This window comes from Plecotus auritus (genome assembly GCF_963455305.1).
Source record: "Plecotus auritus genome assembly, chromosome: 9".
Classification (NCBI taxonomy): domain Eukaryota; kingdom Metazoa; phylum Chordata; class Mammalia; order Chiroptera; family Vespertilionidae; genus Plecotus; species Plecotus auritus.
Genome location: NC_137783.1, coordinates 107,665,302 through 107,682,690, shown reverse-complemented (window position 1 = coordinate 107,682,690; position 17,389 = coordinate 107,665,302). Strand labels below are relative to the sequence as shown.

Genomic DNA, 17,389 nt, shown 5'->3' with positions numbered 1-17,389 from the left:
GTGAGGTCTTGGACCCAGGATCGCGTAGAGCCTGCGGGAGGAGCTGGATGTGGATGCCGGGGAATGTGCAAGGCAGGGCCTGGGCCTCGGTCTCAGCCTTTTCCCCGGGACCCGGGCAGTGTTCAGTAGATATTTGCTGAATGACAGAATGGCGTGACTGTCCCTCTGCGCAGGCTGTGTTCTGGAGACACTCAGCAGGCACGGTCAGGCAGGGTGAGGCTGGTACACGGACACCCCTTCTGGCTGCCAGAGGGAGTCTGTGGAGAAGGGGCCACCAGGTCCTGGGGTGGGGAAGTCAGAAGACAGTATTGCTCCAGCTAAAACGCGGGGACTAGAATGGCCATGTCCTTAGGTCATCAGCGTGCCTGAGAATGACTTCTTCTTTGACTTTGTCCGACACCTGACAGACTGGATAAAGAAGGCACGGCCCGTCAAGGATGGTAACGTGAGGCTGGGTCCTGGGTGTATCCGAGGCCCAGCACAGGGCGGGGGCTGGCTCAGTGTCATACCTGGAGGCCCACCTCCGAGGCACCCGCGCGAGGGCCTCCTCCGGGGCTGGTGCTGGGCATGGGCACGTCTTGTACTGGGACCCTTTGGGTGACACCCGGCTGCCCTCTGCTGCAGGAATCCTGCCCTCACTCACCTACCAGGTGTTCTTCATGAAGAAGCTGTGGACCACCACGGTGCCGGGGAAGGACCCCATGGCGGATTCCATCTTCCACTATTACCAGGTGAGCGGCCAGCGCCGCAGGCGGCTACTGCCTCCACGTGCTGCGTGCGGCCTGTGCGCTGTGGAGCGGAGACCCGCTGTCCTTGCCCGGCGGGCTGTACCGGCACAGCCTTGGAGAGAGATTTGTCACGCTCTCTCTTCTGGGATGGCCTTCTCTCCGGTCTTTTCCTCTTTACCTGCTGAGCTTTTGGATGTGAATTCAGTCATTGGGTGTGTCTTTTTTTCAATTACACTTTACATTCAGTATTATTTTGTATTAGCTTCAGGTGTACAGCATGGTGGTTAGTCATATACTTTACAGTGTTCCGTCCAGTATTTTCAGCACCCACTGGCAGCATGCCCAGTTATCACAATGTTCTTGACTGTATTTCCTATCTGTACTTTAGACTCCTGTGACTATTCTGTAACTGCCCATCTGTGCTTCTCAGTCCCTTCACCTTTTTCACCGTCCTGTAATCCCCCACCCTTCTTGCAATCATTAGTCTGTTCTCTGTATTTATGAGTCTGTTTCTATTGGTTTATTTTGTTCTTAGATTCCACATGTAAGTGAAATCATATGGTATTTGTCTTTCTCTGACTGCCTTATTTCACTTAGTATAATACCCTCATTCATGCTGTCGCAAATGTGTGGGGTTTTTGGACCAAGTAATATTCCATTGTGTATATGTACTACAGCTTTTTTATCCAATCGTCTGTTGATGGGCACGTGGGTTGCTTTCATAACTTGCTTATTGTAAATAACACTGCAGTGAACATAGGGGTGCATATATTCTTTCAAATTAGTGTTTTGGGTTTCTTTGGTATATACCCAGAAGTAAAATTGCTGGTCATAAGGCAGTTCTATTGTTAATTTCTCCATGCTGTTTTCCATGAATCATCTTAAGGGAAGTCTTCCCTGTCCCTGAGACTCTATCAAGTCACTTCGTCCTATGTTCTCATAGCACTGGGAATATTTCCTTCAAAGATTGGAACTGTACATTGATTTGATGTGATAATTAATGTCTGTTCTTTCTTTGACTATAAGTTCAGTGAGAGTAAGGAGGATATATGTTGTTGCTTATAGGGCTTGGCTCATAGTTGATGCTCAATAGATGTTGGCTTGATGGATTGGGTGAATAGGTGACTCTGAATGAATGGGAGGATGGAAGGTAAATGAATTTTTGAATTGGATATCGGTGAGTGGATGGGTGAATGGGTAAGTGGTAGGAGGGTTGGTAGGTGGATGGATGAACAAATAGGGAAATGGATGGGAAACAGATGTGTGGGTAGACCCATATGGCTATCAGGGGTCCTCAAACTTTTTAAACAGGGGGCCAGTTCACTGTCCCTCAGACCGTTGGAGGGCCGGACTATAGTTTAAAAAAAAAACTATGAACAAATTCCTATGCGCACTGCGGACCCGGGACGAGTCGGCTGCTAAGCAGGACAGGCAGCGGCACCCGGCGGGCCGGATAAATGTCCTCGGCGGGCCGCATGTGGCCTGTAGGCCGTAGTTTGAGGATGCCTGGGCTAGGTAGATGGATGGATGAATGGGTATAGATGGGCAGGTAGGTGGTAGAGTAGATGAATGTATGAGTGAGTACGTGAAAAGGTGGGTGGACCATCACTGACTCGGGTTTCTGATTTGCCCTGTGTCCTCAGGCCAGCCTCCATTTCCCTGTGCTTTAAACAAGAGAGCTGTAAGGCTCCAGGAGCCTGTGGGTGGTGCTGGCCCTTTAGAGGATTCATCTTTGCTTTTGAGTTACCCGTCACCCTCAGTTACTCTGGCTCTGGGTCTGGAAGTTCAAGACGGGGAATGGGCTGGTGCTGCTGATGAAACCAGCCAGTCTAAAGGGATCAGTGGAAGGAGGCCGGCGGCCTGAGAGGCTTTTCCCACAGAAGGACAGGCCTGGGCGGTCTGGGGAATCGTCTCAGGTTCACCCTCTGGTCGCTCTGAGTTTCTGCATTTTTGAAATGGGACTGCTCACCTCGCTGGACTGTTATGAGGGGCAATGACATACTATTCACATGCAGCTGTTTTGAACTGCAATGTGCTGAATCTGTGCGGGCATAATCGCTGTTGTCCCGCACTGTGCCATCTCCCCTTAAGAAGGCTGGAGAAGCGGGTGGACCTGGCCTCAGGGTGGTAGGGAAGGAGTCCCTGCCTCCCTGTGACCTGCTCTGTCTCTGGCAGGAGTTGCCCAAGTATCTCCGAGGCTACCACAAGTGCACGCGGGAGGAGGTGCTGCAGCTGGGGGCGCTGATCTACAGGGTCAAGTTCGAAGAAGACAAGTCCTACTTCCCCAGTATCCCAAAGCTGCTGCGGGAGCTGGTGCCCCAGGACCTCATCCGGCAGGTCTCACCTGATGACTGGAAGCGGGTGAGCATGGGGGAGGTAGTGGGAATAAGGTCCCCCACAATGGGTCTCTGGGCACCCTAGGGGCCAAGGGGCAGCCAACAGCCCAGGGAAGCGTCTCCTGTGGCCCCACGTGTGATAGGGTCACTCCCCCTCCCCCATTCCCTCTCCACTTGCTTTAGTCTCCAGTCTTTCAGGCAAAGGAGTCAGGCAAAGGCCAATTTGCCATACTTTTCCCTGTCCTTGATACCGTGGTTACTGTGATGACTGTGGTGTCTGGGCTTTACTTGATTGCTACTATTTGGCCTGCTTGCTTGGGAGGAAGGGCAGGAATCCATTGACTGGGACAAGGAGACAGCTCCTCACGGCTCCAGGACCCCATCCTATGCCTGGCCCTCCAAGGCCCATGACAGCTGCTGACAGAGCAGATGGGGCAGGAGGGAGGGGAGAGGACTGACCGAGCCTCCCCCTGCAGTCCATCGTCGCCTACTTCAATAAGCATGCGGGGAAGTCCAAGGAGGAGGCCAAGCTGGCCTTCCTGAAGGTCATCTTCAAGTGGCCCACCTTTGGCTCAGCCTTCTTCGAGGTGAAGGTACGCTGTGGGCGGTTTCTCAGAGAGGAGGGAGGAGGGGGCTGGGGAGGGGGCCAAGAAGACAGAGACTCCTCCCCATGATTGTGGGGAGCAGCGGCAGCCTCTGCTGCCTGCCCTGGCCTGGAAAGGAGGAAAGCCTAGGACCTGTCTCAGCCAGGTGTCTTGGCTAAGTGCTGAGCCCTGGACTCGGTCCTGGGGCACAGAGGGACAAGGCCTCAGCCTGGCAGGGGAAGCAGATGTGTAAACAGGCCAGAATCTCGGAGGATAATCTGTGGGGCGCTCTTATCAAGGTGGCATGGCAGGACTGCCAGCACCCTGCCCCCCTGGCACGGAGTTTGCAGGAGAGGTCAACTTAATCGCAGCTGGAGCGTCTTTATTCTGCCCCAAATGCACACAGCTTTTCCTGCTCTGGGTCCCCACCTGATGGTTTTTTACTTTCTTTACTAGCAAACTACGGAGCCAAACTTCCCAGAGATCCTCTTAATTGCCATCAACAAGTATGGGGTCAGCCTCATCGATCCCAGGACCAAGGTGAGCAGAGACAGGGCAGAGCAGGCAGGAGCAGGCTGTTCTATCTGCATCCCTATGAAAGCCCCTGCCAGCCTCCACCCTCACGTCACCTGCCCTCTTGGCCACACATCTTGAGAGGCCGTCTACTTCCTGACCCTCATCTGCTCCATCCAAACGGCTCTGCTGGAGTTACTAACACCTTGTTACTAAGCCAGGGGACTCCTCTTAGTGCTTGCCTTTCAGCATCATTGGACGCTACCTACCATTCCTACATGCTCTCTGCCTGTCTTGGGCAGCATGGCAGGCTATGCTGGGGTAACTAATGCTCGTATTTATGGGCCCAGCAGCCCTCACCCAGGGGACCAGGAAGCACACCCTACCACGTGCATAGGAGGACAGCTGCGCTGCGGGTGCCAGTGACCCCCGTCTTCCTCTCGGCTCCATGTGCCCCGTTTGCCTGGTTTTCCTCTCAGACCCATCTGTGGGCTTCCTCTCTATTCAGCCCATAGCACTGCGTTCCCCAAGGTTCCGTCCTGTCCTCTTTTCTTTTTAATCTTTATTGTTGAAAGTATTACATATGTCCTCCTTTTTCCCTTCTAGCCCGCCCCCGCCGACTTCTGTCTCTTTCCTCAGATTTTTCCTGGACTCTCTCACCCAGGACCACAGTTTCAGTTCCTTTAGGCCTCCGACATTTCCACTTCCAGTCCCACATCCCAGCAGTCTCCTGACTCCCTTGGGTGTCCTGCCTGCTGGTCCCAACCAAGGCATGGAGCAGGAAGGCACCTGCCTCCACAGCGCCATGGCAGAGCTAGTCTCCCTCCTGCTTGTTTCCCCAGGGCCCGAGGCCCTTCCTCTGGGTGGTGTCTGTGGGCTGGAGCTGAAAAGAGTGAGGCCAGAGGGTCCAGGTTGTGCAGCTTCAGACTTTTTGCTCCCCCCAGGACATCTTGACCACGCACCCCTTCACCAAGATCTCCAACTGGAGCAGCGGCAACACCTACTTCCACATCACCATTGGGAACCTGGTGCGCGGGAGCAAGCTGCTCTGTGAGACGTCACTGGTGAGAGCTCCTTTCGGGCCTGGCGGGCGCCCCTGCTGCCGCAGCTTCAGCCACTCTCCGGGCCTGGGGCCAGGATCAAGAGTCAGGTTGGGGCCAAGGTCAGGTCATTTTGAGGCTCAGCTTTAGGTGAAGAGGCTTAAACGGGGGCTGAGGAACAGACCCCTCCTGCAATGACTATTGTTTGAGTGCCTTTAGTACCTGGGGATTGAGCCTTCAACTCTGAGTTAAACAGTAAAACCATTAGCAATGAGGCCTTTAGAGTCATTCTTGGAGATAGGCTTCCAGGATGCGAAGGGCCCACAAGCTAAGTAGGCCTTCATGTGGGGTCATACAGCTTAGAACCGTAGACATCTACCTGGATGAATCCAACCCCTCCACTGTGCAGCTGGGGAGACCGAATCCAGAGTGGACCGAGAGTTGCCTTGTCCAGGATTCTGCCTACTGCACTTCTCCGGGAGCTGTGTGTGGGTGGGCTGGCCCTGTTCTTTGCACTCTGTTCATCATCTTGCCACTGTTTCCAGGGCTACAAGATGGATGACCTCCTGACTTCCTATATCAGCCAGATGCTCACAGCCATGAGCAAACAGCGGGGCTCCAGGAGTGGCAAGTGAACAGTGTGGAGGTGGCACTGGCTCTGTGCCTGCGCCTCAGGCGGCAGCTGGGGGAAGACCTTTGCCATTGGGCAGGGAAGCTGGGCTGGCCAGCCACCAGTGACAGCACCAGTTTGGACTCTGGTCCTCCTTCCAGTGAGGTGGCCTTGCTGGGGTGCAGAGCACCCTTCCACCACCCCTAACGTCCGCGGGTAGGATTTGGCCCTGGCTGCGGCCTTCCCGGTTGTAGGAGCCTGTGCTCCGTGCATGCTTCTCTCATCCCAGACCAGCCCGGCCATGTGACTTCCTTTGGCTTTCTGTGCACCACTGGGACCGGGAATCAAGAGGACACCCTAGTTCATCCTGGGAGCAGCCAGACCAAACCAACCGAATCAAGACTATTCTGACACCTAAGGACTGAACTGCTCAAATTCCCATAAGTCCAGGACCCTCAGCTGGGGTGGAGGAGACGGACCACTTTTCTATATTGCAGTGTGAGTGCTGAGCCCCTGCTTTCCTGATAAACTCAGGTCCATAAAGCACGTGTTCCACCTTCTGGCCCAAGAGTATCTCTTGAGGGAATGGGAAGAGGAGGAGGGAAAGAGTCTGGGGACAGGGCCCTGCTGGCTGTGTAAATCTCTCCTTGGTCTATGTGTACAGGGCCAAGCTGGTCTGGGCTTGGGGGTAGGGGTGTCTGAGCCCAAGGTGTGCTTGAAAGAGACTTAAAGGGACTGGCTGAGACAAGGGCAGATAGCAGAGAAACGCTGGGCCTCAGCCAGGGAGGTGAGGATCTAAGTGTGCATGGGCAGGAGGTTAAGGAGGGACTGGCTTCTGAGCCTTCACCAGGGCCAGTGGAGCCAGAGTGGCCCCAGAATCCTGCTAGAAACATCTCCTTGGTTCATCAAGAAATCACTGAGAACCCCAAGAATAATGTCTTTTTGGGTTAAATCCCTACATCTAGTGGGTGCCTGTAAAACGCTACTTTGTCACCAGGATGGAACCACCAAGTTTGGCCATGACCTGGGCAGGTCTGGGGCTGGGGGCTCAGACAGGAAAGGTGTAATTTGGGGCTGTGGCCGGGATCAATGCCTAGAGAGGTAATAGGGGAGAATCCCCTTGCAGTGGGTGTGTTTGTGATCTGCCTCAGGGTCCCCCTGAAACTTCAGCAGAGCCAAGTCCTGCTTGCCCTCACACACCCAGGTGTTTAGCGTCTAGGTGCCCAACCGACCCACAGGGAGTACTATTCCTGTTCTCCACAGCTGCCTGTGGGAGAGGGAGGGGTGGTTGTGGAAACGGAGGCCCCAAACCATACCCCTGCCTTCTGGGATGGTCATGTTGCTGTCCTAGGCTGCCCTGGCCCCCAGTGGTTACCTGCCTCCACAGTCAGTACAGGATAAGCCTGGGCCTGGGGGAAGGTGCTGCAGCAGTCTACTCCTACACTACCATCGTATAGATGGGGCTACTGAGGCCCAGAGCAGCGTGAATAGGTGATGGTCACCTAGTGGAACTCAATTCACTGCTTCTAACATTGGGATCCCAGACAGAAGGGGCTCCCTGCTTGCTCTAAGTTGTAGTTTCCCTTCAAGGACAAAGGCCATTGGATGCGCATGGAATTATGCCCATCTTTGCATTGGGGAATCAGCCAACAGCAGACTATTAGGAAGCATCATCCCACTTCACACTAGATCACAAAGAGTGCATGTGGATAAAATCTTTGCCCCTAACATGCCCAGGCCACCTCTCATTTTCTGACCCAGGATGGTATCCCTGTTGCACTCATCCCCTAGTCTTTGTCAGCCTGAGTAATCTCAGAAGGGTCCAAAGAGTACATACTCCACTTACCTTCTGTATTCCTGAAAGGTTGCCTTTATTTACATGCCGAAGTTCACCACAGCCGCTCCATTAGCAGGGACTACTATGAAGGGTTAGGATGAGAAAACCCCCGTAGCATCCAGGGAAGAATGCGCTCCAGCTCCAAGACCACAACAGTTGTTTTCCCTCTTGCCTAAACCCTGGAGCTGCATCCTTTATAGAAAGGCCAGACCATTCGTTCTCCATTGAGTTTCCAATGCTCTTCTGCACTCCTTTCTTGACCACTCCCCACCATCACCACCCTTAGGCACAGAGAGGAAGAAGTAGAAGGGGGCAAGATGTGGCTAATTCTTTGAAGAGAGCCCAAAGGAGAAGGACATGTTGGATGTGGTGGAAAACGTCGGAAAACAGGATTCTTGGGAGTATTCAATTGTGGGAGTCTTTTTGGGTTGTTTCAGGGTAAGGGACGTGTATGAAGGAAACGGCTGGTTCCTTTGCCTTCTGGCACTGCAGTTTGGAGGGTGGCCTCTCTGTTGGCCTCCTAGGTGAGTGCTGGGGTGGATTCAAAGGCCTTCTCGGTGGGCACCAGTTGTCTAAGGTCATCTGTAGCAGGCGTGGTGGCTTCCTGGACTGACTATGGTTCAGTGTCTTTTATCTTGGTTAAACCTGGGGAGGGGCTGCTGGAGGCTCAGGGCTTTCCCCAACTTGGGAAGGAGATGGCATGGTTACAGCATAATCTTCTCCTTTCTCACTTTTTCTCCTATTGAATCTTCTACTTCCAGTATCTGTGGGATAGAAAAGACAAACACACAGAGTTCTCAAATGTCACTTCTCCAATCCGTTAGTCATGTAGTGAAATCCTTGTTATATTTAAAATGTTAGTCTCTCACTTACCATCTCAGGTTCTTTTCCCCTAGTTCTCCCTATCCCAGACTTTGTGCAAACTTTATCATGGTCATTCAACTCAGCATGCTGCTGGAATTGAAGAGTGTATTGTGTGAGGTCCCAGCTCCCCAGGGAAGGCCTCAGAAGACAGAAAGTAACATTCTCTTAAAGTTCATGCACTTCACAACCATTGCTTTAAAAAATGAACACAAGAAAAAAGAGAGATAAATAAATAATGAACACTCCTCTATTAGGAGCTTTTTATGGTCCGAGACTTTGTCTTGCTTGCCAATAGATACACAGTGTTGTCACATAGTAAGTACTCAAAAAACAATTTTTATCTAGCTAATAGAAAAAATAGAAGGTGGAGATATCTTCTAGCAACGGAGCCGGGAATTTGACGCTTACCAAAGACAAAAACTGGATAATATACAAAACCAAGAAAATATCTTAAATGATATAAAAATTTACAATAAGGGGAGGAACTGTGGAGCCAAAATCTAGAAGTGAGAATCCAAAGTGGTAAGCCCAGAACTCAGTTATTTTTTTTACCCTGAATGTAATTTCAATCTTGAAGAAATAGCTGCACACATGAGCTTTATCTTCAATCAGGAGGAAGGGGATTTTTTATTGCTCTTGAGTGGAATTTGTAGGTCAACTGAATTTTAGAACAACAAATACCTAGGCTATTAGGTTTTCTAATTCATGAATGTGGTGTATTGCTCCATTTATTTGGGTCTTCTTTCTCTCAGCAAACATTCGTAGTTTTCAGGTTTTATGTTGTTATAAATGGTATTTAGATTTTTAAAAATTTACCAATTATTCATTGGTAATATAAAAACTTACAATTAATTTCTCTGCCTATTGACCTTATATCCTGAGCGACTACTTAACCCACTTATTATTTTCAATAGGTTTGTTTGATTCCTTAGAGTTTAAGTAATATCTGCAAATCAGAAGTTTTATTTATTCCTTTATAGCTGTCATTTATCTTATTAAACTGGCTATGATTTACAGCACAATGCTGAATAGAAGTTGTGAGAGCAGACATCCTTGCCTTATTTCTGATCTTACAGGGATAATATTCATTGCTTCCCCATTAAAAATGATATCGGCAGTAGGTTTTTTGTACATATATTTTATCAGATTGAGGAAGTTTAATCCCTATTCCTACTTTGCCCAGACATTTATTATAAAGGGGTGTTGACTTTTGTCAAATATGCTTTTTCCATTTTATTTTAATATGAGATTATATTAGTTTTTAAATGATATCTCCATCTTGCATTACCGGTGTAAACCTTACTTGCTCATGATGTATTATCCTGTTTACATGGATTGACTCAATTTGCTAATATTTTGTTAAGGATTTTTATGTCTAAGTTTGTAGATGATATTGATCTGTAAATTTTGTTCTTGTAATGTCTTTGTGAAGTTTTATATGAGGACTTTTCTGGCTTTAAAAATCAGCTGGGAAGTGTTATTTCCTCTTTCTTCTTTTTTTTTTTTTGAGTTGGCATAATATTGGTATCATTTATTTCTTTATTTTAGTTAATCCTCACCAGAGGATATTTTTTCCCCACTGATTTTTAGAGAGTGGAAGGGAGGGGGCGGGGAGAGAGAGACAAACAGTGATGTGAAAGAGAGACATTGACTGGTTGCTTTCAGCATGTGCCCTGACCAGGGCAGGGGATTGAACCTGCAACCCAGGTACATAACTCTAGACTGGGAATCAAACCTGAGACCCTTCCGTGCGCAGGCCGACACTCTAACCACTGAACAGCACCAGCCAAGGCTATTAGTATATTTCTTAAATATTTGAATAACCAGTGAAATTCTTTGGGCCCAAACTTTTCTTTCTAGTGAAGTTTTTGATATATGAATTTGATTTTGGTAGTGGATTATTACAGATTTCTATTTCTTTTTCTGTAGGGTCTGATAAGCTATATTTTAAGGAATTGTTCCCTTCATTTTGGTTGTCAAATTTAATGACATAATAATGTTCATAATTTTCCTTTTTATGGCTAGCATCTAGGGATATACTCTTTTATTCATCATTCATTATATTGGCAACCTCTTTCTCTTCCCCCTCCCCCCACACACACATCTTGCTAAGAGTTTATCAATATTATTAAACTTTTCAGAGTACTAACTTTGCACTGTTTTTCATTTCCTTTGTATCTTTCCTATTTTATCGATTGCTGCTATATTTAGTATTTCTTTTACTTAGGAAAAATGTACTCTTCTTTTTATAGATTCTTAAGGTAGAAACTTAATCCGTATTAAACCTTTATTCCTTCTAACTTTTAAATTTTCCTGTAAGTCCTGCTGTTGTATATGCATTATCCTTTACTTAAAAATATATAATGTCTAAGTTCCCTTGTGATTTACTCCTAAATCAATGGAGTGTTTAAAAATACATTAATTTCCATATTTAGAGGCTAATCTAGATATTTTATTAATATTTAAGTTTGTAGTGGTACCAGAATATACTGTGTTAAGATCCAAATCTTTGAAATTTATTTATTGAGACTTGTTTTATGGCTTGTCATCTGGTCTATTTTGATAAATATGCCACGTACATTTGAAAATATGGTATATTCTTCCAGTTGTTGGGAATTTTGTTTTATGTCAATGTGACTGAAATTGTTGTTCAGATTTCTATAACCCTTCTGATTTTATTTTTTTTGTGTGTATGCTTATTTCAAGTACTGAGAGACTACTTATAAAATCTCTAATTATTATTTCTCTTTCACTTTTTGTTTCATGTGGTTTGGAGCTCTGATATTAAGTGCATACACCATTTTATTTATAATGGCTTCCTGATATACAGACCTTTTCATCATTATGAAATCTTTGTTTCCAGTAATGTTCCATGTTTTGAAGTCTATATTTTTCTGATATTTCTTACTAGAGGCCTGGTGCACAAATTCCTGCACGGGTGGGGTCCCTCAGCCTGGCTGGCAATCAGGGCCGATCATCTGATCAGGGACCCTGATCAGGGAGGGACCTTGGGAGGTTGGCCAGCCATGGGAGGTTGGCTGTGGGAGCACACTGACCACTAGGGGGCAGCTCCTGCATTGAGCATCTGCCCCCTGGTGGTCAGTGAACATCACAGCAACTGGTCATTCAGTCAACCGGTTGTAATGGTCCCTTAGGCTTTTATATATATAGATAGATGCAGATTGTTTGCATGATATATCATTTTCCCCATCCTTTTACTTTGTGTCTTTGATTTTAAGTATTTCTTTTGTAGACCACATATGGTTGGGACTTGCTTTTTTTCTATTTGACAAGCTCTACTTTTGAGTATTTGGTCCATTTATATTTAATTAATAAAATGGTTGCATTTATGACTACCATGTTTCAACTTGTCTATTTTTTTCTGTTATTTTGCTTCCTTTGTTCTCTTTTTTCTGAATCCATCTGCCATGAAATATATTATTCTGCTAGCTTTGAAAAAGTAAGCTGCTTATGTTGTGAGAGGGCCATATGACTAGGACCTGAAGGTGAACTCCAGGAGTCCAGAGAAAAACCCTGTCATCAGTGATCAAGAAAACAGGGACAGTTACAGTCCTACAATTCTAAGGAACTAAATTCGGCCAAAAAACAGTAAGAATGAAAGAGTAATCTTAAGTCTCAGCCAGGCAAACTCCTTGATTTTAGTCTGGTGAGACTCTAAACAGAGTACCCAGCTAACCCATGCCTAAACTCCTGGCTCATAATTAAATTACTGAAAACCAGTAACAAAAGAAATAATCATAAAAAGCAATCAGAAGGGGACTTCTCTAATACTTTCAACAATAAAGATAAAATTTTTAAAAAGCAGAAAAAAGACATATTAGAAGTAGAGGAACAAAGATAAGAAAATTAAAAACCTATTTTTATCTTGGAAGACTTTCCATAAGAAACTATATACTAGTAAGCCCTAGCCGATTTGGCTCAGTGGATAGAGCGTTGGCCTGTGGACCGAAGGGTCTCAGGTTCAATTCCAGTCAAGAGCATGTACTTCGGTTGCAGGCTCCTCCCCAGCCAGGCCCTAGTCGGGCTCATCCAGGAGGCAACCAATCGATGTGTTTCTCTCACATAGATGTTTCTGTCTCTCACTCTCTCTTCCATTCTCTCTAAAATCAATGGGAAAATATCCTCAGGGAAGGATTAACAACAACAAAAAAAGAAACTATATAAGACAGAAGACAAAGGACTGACTTCTTTAAAGTGCTGAAAAATATATCCTAAAGCAAGAAAGGTGCTGAATATCTTCTGGTGGCAGCAGCCATACATGCCCATCCTGGTGGTGGCTATGGTGTAAGATGTGACACTGTGCTTAGTACTGGAGGCTCTATTCCCCTCAACCTGAATGGACCTAGACTGAGGTTTTGGGTTCTGTCTAGTCTTCCTTGTTCCTTCCAGGATTCTAAACTTGGTCTTGAACATTCTAGGTTTTTCTTGGAAGTACTCAAACAGCCTTTTGATACCTTTTCTTTATGCTTAGATCACACTAAACTGGTTTATGCAATAGGCAACTAAAAACTCTTAAACTGAAATACTCAACTTATTTTCTATTCACCTTCTCTATATCATTTTAACATGAAGGGTGTTGGAGTCAAGTTAACTGAGTACTTTTTCTAAGGCATTATAGCCACTTCCTTCATTCAATGTATACATATCTTCAAATTTTCCTTCAAAACCACTCCCATCCATGATTTCCTCACCATTTCCATGTTCTTTTCATTTTTTGGCTCCATTAGTTATGGGCTGAATTGTGTGCCCCCAAATTCACATGTTGAAGCCTTAACCCCAGTGCCTCAAAATCTAAACTATACTTGGAGATAGAGGTTTTAAAGAGTTTATTAAAATAAGGCCATTAGGGTGGGCAATAATCCAATCTGCCTGAAGAAGAGAAAATTTGGAGACAAACAGAGGCACTAAAGATGTGTGTGCGCACAGAGGAAAGGCTGTGTGAGGATACAGCAAGAAGGTGGCTATCTGCAAGCCAAGGACGGGGGCTCAGAAGAAACCAAACCTGCTGACACACTGATCTTGAAGTTCTAGCCTCTATACATGGGAGAAAATAAAGTTTTGTCGCTTAAGCCACCAGCTTATGATATTTTGTTATGGCAGCCTTAACAAAAAACTACTGAAAATCATAAGGTATCTTGAATACAGCCCTCAGACTTCTTAACAGCCAGTAGAGTGATCTTCTTAAGATTCATATAATTCAGAGTTACTTGAGAATTCTCTTCCCCTCAAGAGATTTGGACAATCTTGGTTTGAACCTTCAGTTTCACAGTATAAATGACTTCCATTTAATTTATTCAAATTTCTAAATGTATTTTTTTAGAGTCCCTGTGGATCCATTCCTGACTCTAAGTATTGTATTGTTCATAGCATCTCAGGATTTTCACCATCATCTACAAGAAATTAAATTAATTCATGATTTTGTGACTGCTTTACTTAAGGTTCCAGGAACTGTGAAAGAAAATAGTATCATGTACTGCACAGTCCTCTGCCTTCTAGTTGGTTTTTCCTTTGACATTGAACTGGCTTCCCAAACCAATAACACTGTGATTATCGCTATAACTTTTTGAAAGTTAAATCTAGCTTCCCCTTCTCTTACTAGATCTATCTCCCTTCCTCAGCACCTAAGTTCTTCTGCTTAATAATAAATTATTCTGTTGTTCCATCCCTTCTACACAGAAACCTAGCATATTGCTCCCTTGTTTGAAACTCATTTGCCATGTACTAACTGCTTATATTCAGAGCCTAGACCAGCCTTGGGCAAACTACTGCCCGCGGGCCAGATCCGGCTGTTCTATCCGGTTCTCTTGCTCTCCCCTCCGCTCCTTTACTTTGAATTTATATTAGTTCACACAAACACTCCATCCATGCTTTTGTTCCGGCCCTCCGGTCCAGTTTAAGAACCCATTGTGGCCCTCGAGTCAAAAAGTTTGCCCACCCCTGGCCTAGACTCTAGTCCAGCATTGCAGTATCTCTGCTGTGTTCTCCCCACCCTCCAACACACATTACCCACAACTGTTCTGGATGTGGGTGTCTGAACCACTGGTGTCAATAGCTCTACTTTTGTTTGTTTCTTCACTGTTCTCTGTGGGCCAACCCTCTGCTCTCTGGAGCCAACCTCCATTTTTTCAATTATCTTCAGCGCCTCGCAGGGTGCTTGGCACAAAGTGAGAACTCAAGAACTGTGCGATGAATAGATATGAAGAAATAAAAAATAAATACCATGTTCAACACCTTCCTATGGGGTCTCTGCTTAGAGAATGAAGTCCAAAATGAGCCTGATGTCAAGGGCCCTCCAGAATCTGTGCCCAGCTACACTTCTCAATTTTCCCTGGTCCCCACCCCTCCATATCCGACTCCCTCAGCACTTGTCAGTGACATGAAAAGCAGACCCCATGTCCTGGGGTAATGGGTAGTAGTGGGGTAGGCCCCCAACTTTACCTGTGTAACTGCTGGTGCTTTCAAAGACTTGTTCTCTTAGGTTCTCTCTCCACCTGGAAGGAAGCAGACTATCCATGAATCTTGGATAACAATATAATAATCCAAAAATAACAATAATCCAAGGTAGTGGCCATAAATCACAATAACCCATGGCAGTAGTCAAAAAAGAACGATAATCCAAGGCAGTAGCCAGAAAAGAAACGTTATCCAGTAAAATTCTCACTTCAGCAGAGGGTTTGTAGTTTTCCCTTTGAAGGATAACTCACAAATGAAGAAATGGTGGGCATGATTAGGTCTACACAACCATGGTCTCCTCTAGCTAAAATTCTTCTAGTTGGGCATTTCCTCTCCCACCTTGAAACTTGTAACCATGTAGCATTATCCCTGCACGGATTCCAACATGTCATTTTCTTAGATGAAGATTATGGCCTAGAAAAGGACAATGATTTTCCCAGGGTCACCCTGCACCTAAGGGGAAAATCCAGGCTTTCAGGTTTGTGAACTTGCTGTTTACACAGCGTCCTGCTATGTCCAGTTTTGTGGAAGGTGGAAAGGTGTTCATGACAACCTTCAGCTCCCATCAGTCCTTATCCTTAGAATATTGTCTTGTGCTGAGGTGGAAGGGGTGTGATGAGCTGCAGGCAGCATGAGAAGAAATGAAGGGTTCAGATTACTAACCCTGTCTTCCTGAGAACTTGTCATGAGAGATGGATTATAGGAAAAGTGTTTAACTGTTTTTTCTCAACTTCTCAAAGGAACCATTTGTACTTTTATTTTGGGAAAAATTCATTTAAAATCACAAAATATGCTTACCAATGAAAATAAAATATGGCGAAAATGAAAACTGCAGAAATACAATCCAGGAGAACCCACAGGAACACATAGTACTTTGGTGTCTGCAAAGTAGAAAACAAACTACAGTCCACGAACTATTGGAAGGGATTTTAGATCAGATGGGCCAAGCCCCTTGCTCTGCTGCCAGGGCTGGGGATGGAGTGGAGGGGAACAAACCAGGCGGAGGAAGCTGTTTGATGTGGTGATCTCACACACTGAGAATACCTGCTGCTAGCAGATATTCCAGCACACTATTGGGTAGCAGCTATACTTACTTCCATCAGAGCATTTACCACCCTTTATTCTATCTGGTCCCAAAAGGGGAGTGGCTCTACAAGGGATGAAACGTCACACTCTTCATTTCCCTTGATGCTCAACACAGAGGCCTGAGGGAGTCCCAGAGAAATCACAAGGCAAGTCTGCTCTGGACCCAGGACCGCAGCCCACGTTCTCGAGTCCCAGCTCTCTGTGTTTCCATGGCACGGCTTCCCAAGCCTGGCTGTGCACCCAAATCCACCTGGGCAGCTTTCAGTAGTACAGGTTACTGAGTCTCCCTACAGACCTCAGGAATTAGAACTCCTGCATTTTTATCAAGTTCCCAGGTGATACTGAAGCACCTCGTCTGTGAGCCAGCAGTTAGGGATCTTTGTTTTATATCATGATGCTTCAAGTAAGTAGGTTGAAATTATAATTCTTCCTTACCTAACATGTCCCCTGCTCCACACTCCTTTCCGGAATCATCTCATCCCAGAGCTCCAGCTCCTAGGGCCTCTTGTGTGAGTTTTCTAATTCCCTGGTTTGATCCTCCCTTTCTTCCTCCACTGATCCCCCTCCACTTTTACTTCATGCTACTGAGGCTGGCACTTTTTATTCTTTGTTAGGCCATTCTCCACCCTATCCCAAGGTCTTTCCTTGTATTGAATAATGATATTAATAAAAACACTAATGATCATGATAATAATAAGAACTAACAATTAATGAACATTTACAGGAGCTAAGGAAGTGTTCTAAGCACTTTAAGGATATTTTCACATCTAATTTTCACAACAGCCCTACTAGACAGGTGTAGTAGAAGCTCTTAACTAACTTCCACTTAACTGAGGCTCTTAACGCCTTCTGGGAACCAGACTGACTGATGCACTGGCCTACTCCAGGATGTCCACCCCATGAGCATCACCAAGCAAAACCAAGAATAAGTTGTTCTTGTGCCTCAAATGGCTTAGAACAGTTGTATTTATTGTTTTAATTGTGCACTATAATAAAATGTTACTTAAATCTGTAAAATCTGAGTGAAAATAAAAGTATTCAATGTGACTTTGCTATTCCTCCCCAACAAGAGGTGAAGTCTGTTTCTGCCCTCATCCACCTTGAATTTGGACTTGACCATGTGATTTTCTTTGGCCAATAGAACATTTCCAAGTTCACAGTTGGATCTGTGTGATAGAAAGGAGAAAGCCACAGCTCCAAAATCATAAATGTCTCTGCTCTTAAGTAGCTCCCTAGGCAACTACACAGTGGGCAATATACAGGTGGGATAGGGACATGAAATCCTTCTATACCAGCTTTGGAAGAACAATCTCGAAG

At 46.0% G+C, this 17,389-nt stretch overlaps 1 protein-coding gene across 1 annotated transcript in view; it reads left to right on the top strand.

Moving 5' to 3' along the window:
• The window catches only part of MYO7A (myosin VIIA), an 84,435-nt gene extending 78,061 nt beyond the window's left edge, over window positions 1–6,374 (top strand). Inside the window, exons 43-49 of the mRNA XM_080643048.1 lie at window positions 353–440; window positions 625–731; window positions 2,904–3,089; window positions 3,541–3,657; window positions 4,105–4,188; window positions 5,106–5,225; window positions 5,747–6,374. Of these exons, the coding sequence (XP_080499174.1) occupies window positions 353–440; window positions 625–731; window positions 2,904–3,089; window positions 3,541–3,657; window positions 4,105–4,188; window positions 5,106–5,225; window positions 5,747–5,836 (792 nt within the window). The 3' untranslated portion in view covers window positions 5,837–6,374. The remainder of the gene's footprint in view (window positions 1–352; window positions 441–624; window positions 732–2,903; window positions 3,090–3,540; window positions 3,658–4,104; window positions 4,189–5,105; window positions 5,226–5,746) is intronic.
• The last annotated feature ends 11,015 nt before the right edge of the window (window positions 6,375–17,389 follow it).